This window comes from Etheostoma spectabile, chromosome 9 (assembly GCF_008692095.1).
Source record: "Etheostoma spectabile isolate EspeVRDwgs_2016 chromosome 9, UIUC_Espe_1.0, whole genome shotgun sequence".
NCBI classification, from domain to species: domain Eukaryota; kingdom Metazoa; phylum Chordata; class Actinopteri; order Perciformes; family Percidae; genus Etheostoma; species Etheostoma spectabile.
Window position 1 is genome coordinate 23,169,342 of NC_045741.1, and position 11,294 is coordinate 23,180,635.

Sequence of the window (11,294 nt, forward strand, 5' to 3'; positions counted from 1 at the left end):
TCGTCACTAATCACTGTGTCATCATCGCTAGCAACAGATGGTGGTGGTGGTGGGGGGGGGGGCTTCCTGAACAAACCTGCCTTTTTTGAACAGCATAGCCAGCTGTTTTTTTTGTTGTTGCTGCCTCCACCTTATTTTGAAACTAATTTATCTTCTGGCTGTGGTAACAAGCACATGCTGAGAATCAAAAACCAGCCCAGTTTGCCTCACGCATAAGGCGGTACTAATATGTAATGGAACCAGGTCCTATTATTGGAAAAACTCCATAATATGTCAATTGGCACAAAAACAACCAGTTTAAAAAACTTCATATTTCTGTGTACTACAACATAGTACTGTTCTTTTGGTAGCATATGAATTAATGTATGAGGTAACTGTGAATTAACATTCCTGAAGATGAACTGATGATCTATTTAAATGTATACTAATCACATACAGGCATGGTGACTTGATCATTTGTTAATAACGGCGAGCAACACATACATCCTGCATGCAGTAATTCATGCATACAAATCATCACGAGTCATGCATTAGTTGAACATTACATAACTATATGATTTGTACCCTTGTTAGAAAGTGTTACTACTTGTTTGTATTGTGCCCCACTTAAGATTGAAAGCTGGGGGAATAGGCCAGTAAGTGGACTTTGAGTTTAAAACGGTTTTATGTCTCTTCATAGGACAATGTATGTCCAGAAGGTGTATTTTTTTTAAAGTTCAGTCCCTGTTAGCTTTGTACTGTCCATGACATTCATGTTTGGGGAGCTGAAGGCCTGAAGCCTGATTACATTGATCATCTTCAAGCCTGCAGTGTTTGCTATTCTAAACAACTCCTGCATAGTTTGTCTGACATGTCATTTTATAACCATGCTATTTATGGAAAGGACTTTTTCAATGGAATTCATCGATCCATCTTCTCTACATCAACTCCTGCTCACGCCAGCTAAGCAAACCTTTCTGTGCCAGCTTTTCCCTTGCACGGATTGTTGGTTGATTGATTTATTTATTTATTTGTCGGCACACATAAACTGATGCTGTATCTGTTTATGTTTTATCATATACCTGTGTCTCCCTTTTCTCCCTTTTCACCCTTCCTGCCATCTCTGCCATCTCTTCCCGGGATACCCACATTCCCATCTGCTCCGGGGGGCCCGCCGGGACCAGGTTTGCCAGGCAGGCCCGGTGACCCGGGGACACTGCAGATCAGACGCGGTGCTCCTTTCACTTTGGTCTCAAACAGCTGTCCAAAGACACAGTGGCACAGACAGATTGCTCCCATCAGCACCCACATCTTCAAATCTGGAAATGCAAACAGCAACTTTTAAATAACTGACATCCAACATGCTTCTAAGGCATCTTCCATGTCCGTCCACATGGCGATTGGTATTTATCTCAGTACACAATATATAGCTTTGTCAAAAATACAGAACAGAATAGTTTTGTGTTTGCAGATGTTCAGAGCAAAGGGGGGGGGGGGATAAAAAGCAAACAATAAGACAGAAAGTGTGTTTGCAACGCCAGACTTTTAAACAGGTTCTCGAGAGCCTGTTATCAGTTTTCACACCGCTGCAAAACACGTACAATAGTGTTGTCATGGTCACAGACAGAACGACTGCACATCAGTGAATCTAATTTCTGATCAAGTACAGCACGAGGCCACATGTGACTCTTTTTAATGAGAAGCAATTGCTATTTGTCTCACACTCTGATGGCCTCATCCACCACAGAATTGCATGAGAGACCTCAAGCGAAACCTTTGTCTCTCTGTTCCAAGTCTTCTTATTTATTGCCAAAACATTCCCAAGTTATGACATAACATCCAGCACAATGTCTGTCAAGGGAAACCTAATCATGAAGCAATGGCACTCGAGCTGACAGAACCAGTACATGTACATACAGTTTGGATATGTTACCAGGAGAGAAAGACCTCATCTCGTCATGTATAATTGTGTTTCACTGACAGAAAGCAACCATCAGTTTAAAAGCAATAACACTCGTGAAGAGGCGAATGACACACTACACACTTAAATCCACTCTGGCAGAGGTTGGACCTCAAATATCCCATAATAATGCCAGTTATGGAAGCTCGCCAATACCAACAAGATGAGTTCTTCTACAAGAAAATCGAATGCAAAAGTTTAGCGTTAAGATTTATGGATTTCATTAATCCGTATTTGCGTTTTGTCTCTCTGCATATTGGCCCATGTGGGTGTGAGAACGTAAGTTCTCCATCTGCTCTTTGGCTCTCTCTGTCAGTGGGGGCGTGGGAACATGTGTGTCAGGTTTGCAGCGGTGGATCATCCATATAAAATTTTTTTTTTTAGTATTGCAGCTTGTTTCCCTTTGCGTTACATGTCCCGTCAGTGCGAGATGCCGCTTCAGACAAATGATGTGTGTACTAACGGGACAATAAACACAATGAGATTAACAGGAAGGACACACAGACACATGGCGTAAAGCAGCTGCTCTGTGTGCTGTCAGGGTGTTGTTTGGGATTTTTGAGGGTAATGACCTGGCCACCGAGCCAGTGTGAGGTCCTGAGAGAGAGAGAAACCCCGCCTGACAACTCTGTCTGCAGCAATGATGTCAGCATTAGTTAAATGGCTATTATTAAGAAAATGGTGGTCTCTTTACACACATGTGCACACACACCCACACACACATACACAAACATGTGGACGTGCCTGTACATGTGCATGAGGACATAATTGCATGTGAAAAATGCTCTTACATGGACATCCAGTAGGTGCCTGCAACTCATTAAATCGTAAGTTAAAAAGGGACAACAACATTAATTTAAAAAATAGGCCATTTCTGATGTCTTTTTGTAGATAACAAATATATTAAACCTTTAAAAAACTATTTTGCGTCTCATTGTCTTCTTTTTCCAGTGAACCCCATGGAGCGAGGCAGATTCTACAGACACGATGAAAAGCTTGTGTGTTGGCTATCCTTCCCTGAGAACGTCTGTGTCCACTTTAAGTCGTGTCTCTGTGATGGCCCGGGGCTGTTGATGTCAGGCACAAGTTAACTGGAGATTCCTCAGGAGGCAGGTGGTTTAGAATACCAAGTTATCATGTTTGAAAAGTTTGAAAACAACAAATGAGACATTTAACTTCTTTCAGGACGACCATTTACTACATATGTTTTAAAAATAAGAATTAGAAGCAATGCACGCGTACATGTGGGTACAACTGCACAAACACTGATGCAAATAGACAGGGATTTGCAAAGGTACTCAAGGTATTCGCTTGGCATGAACTGAAAGTAAAAGGATGAAAGTGTCTTTTCTGTTAATACTCAGAATGAAAGGTCAACAATCAGACAGAGGGGTGTTACAGTGTTCTTACCCCACAGTTGGCAGCTGTTCATCTCCGACGCTGATCAGTCTTCCCCAGAGAGTCTCCGTCCTATCTGCTCAGATTCCGTTCTTTTTGAGGATTTGACCCCTTGGCTGTCATGTCATTTGTCGTTTTTCTTCTCCTGCTGTGCTCTCAGATGTCAGCACAGAGCTCAGCTGCTTCGCTGCTGACAGTGTTCTGTAATGCAACAGCAGTCTGAACTCACTCCATCCACCCTTCCCTCCCCCCTTCCCCCTCCTCCTCTTATCCACTCCCTTCTGTCTGCCTCATAAACTTTCCCAAAGCAAACACACATCCTCCGGATAAAACTCAGCGTGTGCACACAGAATCAACTCCATTATGTCACGGATGAAGACTCGTTAGATATCAGACACTCAGTGTAGAAGTCAGCAGCTTTGGATCTGTAGAATAAAGCTGCTGTTCAGGGAATACAAGGGAGAAGTCATGTGTGCCTCAGTGTTGGTCACCGACACTCGCCCCTAGATGGGGCCAGAAGTGACGTGAGGAAGTGTGATGGGGACTTCTGGGATTATTTCCTTACCACACATGATTAAACAGAAGCCACCTTTATAAAACAAATAATGTCTCCAACATCAATCAATGATTTATTAACGGGACTAGTTCTTTTACTGAAGTTATTTCAGCTAATCAATGTGTTGATTAACCTTTATGTTAACACTCGGGAGGTATGATGTACCTATCATATACATGATAGAATATAAGAAAGTAACACACAGGAAAGAGCTGCTGATCACTGGGAGCAGTGTTGAGTCTGAGTCAAGTCTCGAGTCCCCAGTGTTCAAGTCCAAGTCCGAGTCTGATTCGAGTCACCCTTACCTGAGTTTGAGTCTGAGTCAAGTCCCGAGTCCATATATAGCGACTCGTCAGAGTCCAGGACTTGAGTACTCCATCACTGCCCAATAGACATAAAAGTAGTCCGAAACTTCATCCAACTTCCGAGTCCTATCACATGAATCCTTGAGTCCAAGTCTTCAGTGCACGGGTCCAAGTCAAGTCCACAGAATAGCGACTCCAGTCCAGAACTGGTCCAGAACTCCATCACTGCTTGAAAGTAAGAAAAAAGTGTTGCACACTCTGGCTCCATATGCATTTCTCTTGCTTTTTTCAGATGATGACGGCCCCTTAGGCTTTTGTTCATAATCAAAAATCCTGCTTTGATCTTTAACAAAACACTGTATTTATTGAGCGCATCATTAGTTCTTCTATGGAAAATCATAATCTGCAAACAACCTGGTAACTACAGCTGTCAAAATATAATATTTACCTTTGAAATGTAGTGAGTATACTGTAGACACACACACACACACACACACACACACACACACACACACACAGCATTTAGTAAAAATGCTAAAACAAATCTAACCAGACCCTGCTATCAATATGAGGAAGCTTAAGTAAAAACATGAAATATTTAGTATTTATCTTGCACTTTATTTGCTGTTGCATATGTTCACAACACTGTCTCTGATGACCGATAGAAAACACGGACTATAAAGTCTCCTATTTTTACTCGATATTTTTTTGTTTTCTTTAAAACACACACACGCGCAGCAGCAGCAGCAGCAGCAGCAGCCATGTTGTGTCCAAACAGAATGGGTCTTTATTCAGGAAGTGAAAGAAAAAACAAAAAGATTGTAATCAACACCCCATTTAAATACAAAACCAACACAAATAAAAATAAACATGATATTCATTTTGCATATCAAAGAACCATTCAGCAATAATTACAATCCAAACACCTCATAAACCACTTTTTGTGAATCTATACACAAACTCTGATTTAGAAATTAGTCACTTTAACAATAAAATTACAAATATTTAGCTTTAAAAATAATTAAACTTAAAATAATATCTCAGAAATTAGCATCTTCATTTTTATATATTGTGAATTTCCACATAAAAATACAAAATGATACCAATGACATTTAGGTATGAAAAATTATTCCAAGAACTCTGCTACTATTAAATGAAATACAAACGTGGGATAAAACAAGATGAAAATGAAATAGAAATATGCATGAAAAAGTCTCTCCTTTTTGTTAGCAAAACACTATCCAAAATAACTACAATCATTTACAATCAGTACAAAGATTTCTGGATTTAAAAATAGTTGCAATGAAAAAACTGGGGTCGATCTTTTCTGACAGTAAAAAATGACACTGTGGATCAGAAATCTGCAAAATATGCAATGAAAAAAATAAATCTGCATTTAAAAAGGTTTACACTGTAGTTCTTAATTTTTATACAAACATTAGAAACAGTATTGCACATCACAACACAGATTCGAGGTTAGTCAGCCTTTCAAAATGTGTTATATTCAAGTTTCAGAGCATCTACGAGGAAAAGGCAGCTGGGGCCTCGATGCATGAGGGGGGGGGGGCGCGGGGGGGGGGGGGCGACTTCCTTCATGAAATGTTATGTGTATCAAAATAGAGTCACCTGTATATCAAAGCTTTGATGTTGTTACTAATGATTTTTGTCCCTGATGGAACTTTGGACATAGTTAGCACTGGGGGGAGGGGGGGGGGAATAAATTGATAGTCCTATTTAAATAGAAAAATACAATCAAAATCAAGTAGTTTTTTTTTGTCTACAAAAATAGTGAAATAAATATGATTTTTACAAAAACAAAGACACATTGAGAACAAAGTAACAGTGTTCAACTTAGAAAATAGAACCTCACAAAAATAGCACGAGTCAAGTGTTACAGGCGACGATATTCAAACGTGTCATGAGAAACATGGGGGGGGGGGGGGATGGGCGTTCGGACTCACCGTCCTCACAACTCCAGACTACATTAGAATATATTAGAAAATATTGGACTCCTGCTCTACTCACACAGAACATTAATAACTTAAGACCACTGCATCACGCTACATCTTAAATAAGTAATAATTTAAAAAAAAAATGTGAATAGAATTTATTAATAGGTGGAGGTTTTCTGAGAATCCACATCTGCAGTCAAATTACTTAAGGGGGTGTGGATAAGAAATAACATAGAAAAGTAGTGCATATATACTGTATATATATATATATATATATATATATTGAAGGGCCAGTGATGGGTAAGTATTAACACAGACAAAAATAAATTATACGACTCAACTAACGCCAGAATCTCAGTGTCATTACGGTCCTGCGGTCCTGTAACAGTACACACTTGACGCCTGAACAATGATACTGAGGCGTGGTACACAAAAACCCCCAAAGGGACACGAGAGCACAGTACCAAACGGACGGCGGAGCCACCATCCTCACAGAAAGATTGTCCCTGTTTTGGAGTAATATAAGGGTCTCCGTGGAAACCAAACACACAGACAACCCATACGAGGAGAGGGGAGTTTCATCGTCCTCGTCATGAAGCCGGCGGACATGCAGAGATGCTTTACTTTCTACAAACTGAGCCGGAGTTTCAAGTTTAGAGACGCGAACGTGTTCTAATGATGCTTCTCCCGGGTCCGTCTTCCAAGCTGATCAAGGTGTTTGCATCGGGTCTCCCAGATCGACCTTTGGAACCACACACAGACGCGGGATATGATGGGGGGGGGGGGGGGGGGGGGTGGGGGGGGGTGGGGGGGGGCACCGTCTTTGATGTTTTGATTCTCCTCTAATACTAAACTAGAGCCTCAGTCTACACTAACAACAGTCACACAGCACAGGACGACACCAACACAAACCACTGAACACCACTCTGCTTCTCCACGGGGTTTACACAAGCCACCGGGTCACCAAACGATGGCGTCCACTACGTCTACAGCAGAACCAATGTCACTTTTTGTATCGTTAAGTAGGTAAACGGATCAAACGACGGAGAAACATCAATGCATGCACGTTTAAATATGTTTTTTGTTTTTTTTTAACTTATTTAGCTTTGTCTGTTTTTTTCTCTCTCTTAGGCATCTGTGACAGATGGTCATGCTACTCGCTATAGAAATGTGTGTCTTGTCGTTGATTATGCTATCAGTGGTTTGATTTTTTTTATCCTGCATGCTTTTTGTGTAGCTACGCCTATTGTCATTACATGCACTTTCCATGGCAATGGGGGCCATTAGTGGTTGAATGCCTACTGCATTTTGTTTTACATGATTCTGGTTTATAAATGGCATTAAATATAATACCTACACATCTATTCTTATATACGTATATATATAGCAGCAAAGCTTCTAAAATAGCTTGTTAAGTAAAAATCTTGAATACAGTTAGCAGAAACCAGATTTTGTAGTTTGAGGTATCACTCTATGGGTCAGTATGAGCGCAGAAATAACCCTATCGTCTTTTTTTGATTTGTTTTTTTTTAAATAAACTCTCTAACATGAAGACGGAGCCCATGGCAACGTTAAAAAACAACCAGTTTGTTTTGTGTCCATTTTTCTGCCTCCTATCTTTTTGCTACCTTTGGTTATTGACCTGGGGCAGGTGTCAACATTAGAGCATCAAGGTTTCCCCAGATACAAGTGTGCACGACACACACTGTTGGGGTGGCTAGCAGCGGACAAACAGACAGACAAGCTGCCCCCATGCAAAAAACATTCCCGGATCTACTTTAAATCTCACATACAAAAATAATAGTAATAAAAAAACCTACAAAAATCAATCTCTTTTTTAAATCTCCTCTTAGAAAAGATGAAAGTACCACAAAAGAGTTGTAGAGTTGTCAGAGCCTGAGATGTGAAGGGGGATTTGGTGAAAAACTGAGGCTTGTGGTGTTTGGCTGCTACAAAAGATATAGAGATATATATAGTATATACTGTGTTACGTACTGGATTATACTGATAGCTTAGGAGAGCAGGAGAGGCGGAGCGATGCTCGGTTTCCTGTTAGCCAGCGTTTCATTTCCCTTTCCTCAGACTGTGTCACCATGGCTGTGGTCGCGTCTCTAGTTCCAGCGGAAGTGAATCTGGCGCGGGCGGTCGGCTCCCTCTTTGACCAGCGGCTTGTGGAACTCCCGTCCGGCGCGGGAGTGGATGTTGGCCCAGCAGAACTCGCAGTAGTACTGCAGACAGGTGACGTTAGCACAGAAAAAGGGAGCAAACTTCCCTCCGCAGCGCGCACCCTGGCACTCATCGCATAGCTGATCATCCAGGACGTAGGGCTTCACCTCCACCTGCACACACACATTTTAGAGGAGACATGGAAAGTATATAAATACATACAGTATATGCATGTGGGCATGAAAGGCCAGCACTCATTACAGTTCTGAGATCTCTTCACTGGCTTCCAGTGAACAAGTAAATTAAGTTTGAGATTCTGTTGCTCTGACTAATGGGCTAGGACCAATGGCCTTGGACGAATGGGCTAGAACCAATGGGCTAGGACTAATGGGCTAGGACGAATGGCCTTGGACTAATGGCCTTGGACTAATGGCCTTGGACTAATGGCCTAGGACTAATGGGCTAGGACCAATGGGCTAGGACCAATGGGCTAAGACCAATGGGCTAAGACCAATGGGCTAGAACCAATGGGCTAGGACTAATGGGCTAGGACCAATGGCCTTGGACAAATGGCCTAGGACCAATGGGCTAGGACCAATGGGCTAGGACCAATGGGCTAAGACCAATGGGCTAGCCAATGGCTAGGACCATGCCTGGACAAATGGCCTAGGACCAATGGCTAGGACCAATGGCTAGGACCAATGGGCTAAGCCAATGCTATACCAATGGTCTAGACCAATGGCTGGACCAATGGCTAGGACCAATGCTAGACTATGGCTATGCCTAGTCTAGGACATGGCTAGACCAATGGCTAGGAATAATGGGCTCGGGACCAATGGGCTAGCTCTATTCCAATGGCTAGGACTAATGGGCTAGGACCAATGGGCTAGGACCAATGGGCTTGTGTTGTCTTCCCAACGACCATGCGACTTTTTGTTTTTATGGGTCAAAATTTTAAATGACTATACTTTTTTTCAACCTTTTGGTCATCTTTTTCGACCCTTTCCCCAATGTTTTAGTCACTATTTGACATTTTTGTTACTTTTCCCAAAATATGAAAAGCCTTTCAAGCCTTTTTGTCAACATTTTTGATGATTTTTTTTCAGCGCTTTTTGCTGTCTGTTGTTTTTTTCCACACGTTTCAAGCGTTTTATAACATTTTTACTTTTCCTCAATGTTTTTTTAATTCATTTTGTTAAATTGTTTTCAAAATTGAATGAAAGTAGTGAACTGATCGTTTACTTTACTTGTGAAGAACGTCGTATGGAGCATCCACGTCATTTATTTTTTACAATTTGGTTGAAAGAAACCCAAATTTCTGATATAGAAACTTTCTGAAAATGGGTCAAATTTGACCCGAGGACAACAGGAGGGTTAAGTCAGGTCTTCAAACATATATCTAAATTGAATCGTTTTGTCTTTCGTTATCTTTTTACATATACTGTATGTGATCTTGTAATTCCACTCTTAATTTATCAGTAACGTGTCACTCTAAATGTAACCCGTTTGTATTTGTTTTATTCTGTGAAGCACTTTCGACTGCTCCTGTGTATGCGTTGTACTATATAAAGAAATGGCCTGGCCTTAAAGCAGGAGAGACTGGGAAGGAAGCTAATTCAATAAGCCCTAATAAGCTTTCACTCACCATAGCAACAAGCTGCTGCTCTCACACACACACACACACATCATAATACACCTTCTGAATAATTGTACCCGCTTGTCAATGTCTCCATGCTGCAGCTGGACGAATCTGGCGCTGATGGCAGCGATGTAACTCTGTTGATTGGAGAAGGCCACCCGCCCCGCCCCCTTGGGGTACTTGAGTTCGGGATCGGTGTCGATGCCCGCGTAGCAGACTCCACCGTAGAGACGATCCATAATCATGGCCAGCTCAACTAGTCAGAGGGGGGACGAGACACTCGTTGGAGACGGGATTTGTAATCTCAGACGCTCGTGTTCCACTCATCAAACACACAGCTGATCATCTATTGCTACGTACAGCATGGTCACGTCTGTTAAGGCTGCAAGTCTCAACCGATAGTACGTCTTACATTTGGAATGAATGAATAGATTTATTTCGAACAACATGCAATAAATAAATAAATAAAAACACAAGACAAAGTATTTCACTTTTAAGAAAAAGCAAGAATAAGCAAAATAAAGAAAAAAGGAGTAGGAAGAACCAAAATGCTTTCAGTTCCTACCCTTTATGAAATGTCTATACCATCATCAAAGTGTTTTTAATCTACTGTCTTTCAATAAACAACAATACACCCCTAGAACCAAAAACAACAATTGATCAACTCATGGATCAATTTCCTCTTCCATAATTTTGGTAATTATATAATCTGTTTATGTGCCATCCTTATGCTACTGGGCTACTTAGCTTCTAAAAAGAGCAGATGAACAAAACTTTATAATAAAACAAGTTTATAGGTAAATAGAAAATTGATATGAAATTACTCAAGGAAAAACAAAGTGTGTGTAATTACTTGCTCTCAGGGGGCGAGGGACACCTCCCACAAAGATGGTCTTGCGGGGATCGAGGGGCTGAGATCCGTCCATCACAAAATCACTGTCGCTCAGGTTCCAGGGTCGAATTTGCACCTGGAGTCAAAAAGTCAAATTAGACTTTAAATCCTCTTTATTCAGGAAAACCATGGAAACGCCGGCACGGTGTGTGGTTAGTGGGAGCTGGTGCCGGTGGACTCACAGGCTTGTCCTTGATGGTGGGGCTGGAGACACACAGGTAGAGCTTCCCATCCTCCTCCATGCAGGCTTCAATCAGAGCCTGCACGGAGCTCTCCTCCTGGAACAGCAGGAAGGCGTATCCTAGGAAACACACACATGCACAGCGACAGTGTGCACGTTAAACACACTGAAATAATGAATGCATGACAACTGATGCTGTATCTATTAGCTAGGGTGGAACTTTGGGTTGAGAAGTGCGTTAGTGTGTGTGAGGGGAGGGGGGGGGG

The 11,294-nt window shown here is 41.6% G+C and overlaps 2 protein-coding genes across 5 annotated transcripts in view; both read right to left on the reverse strand.

Moving 5' to 3' along the window:
• The window catches only part of c1qtnf7 (C1q and TNF related 7), a 6,757-nt gene extending 3,173 nt beyond the window's left edge, over nucleotides 1–3,584 (reverse strand). Inside the window, exons 1-2 of the mRNA XM_032525042.1 lie at nucleotides 3,350–3,584; nucleotides 1,062–1,298 (exon numbers count right to left, since the gene is read on the reverse strand). Of these exons, the coding sequence (XP_032380933.1) occupies nucleotides 1,062–1,298; nucleotides 3,350–3,371 (259 nt within the window). The 5' untranslated portion in view covers nucleotides 3,372–3,584. The remainder of the gene's footprint in view (nucleotides 1–1,061; nucleotides 1,299–3,349) is intronic.
• Nucleotides 3,585–7,357: 3,773 nt separating this feature from the next.
• The window catches only part of cpeb2 (cytoplasmic polyadenylation element binding protein 2), an 18,602-nt gene continuing 14,665 nt past the window's right edge, over nucleotides 7,358–11,294 (reverse strand). For 3 of the 4 annotated variants that reach the window (XM_032525045.1, XM_032525044.1, XM_032525046.1), the window contains 4 exons: nucleotides 11,030–11,148; nucleotides 10,809–10,923; nucleotides 10,030–10,211; nucleotides 8,238–8,489 (listed from right to left, as the gene is read on the reverse strand). In XM_032525045.1, the coding sequence (XP_032380936.1) occupies nucleotides 8,262–8,489; nucleotides 10,030–10,211; nucleotides 10,809–10,923; nucleotides 11,030–11,148 (644 nt within the window). In that variant the 3' untranslated portion in view covers nucleotides 8,238–8,261. Of the gene's footprint in view, nucleotides 8,490–10,029; nucleotides 10,212–10,808; nucleotides 10,924–11,029; nucleotides 11,149–11,294 lie in introns of all 4 variants that reach the window. The other variant, XM_032525043.1, reaches the window with a different exon arrangement.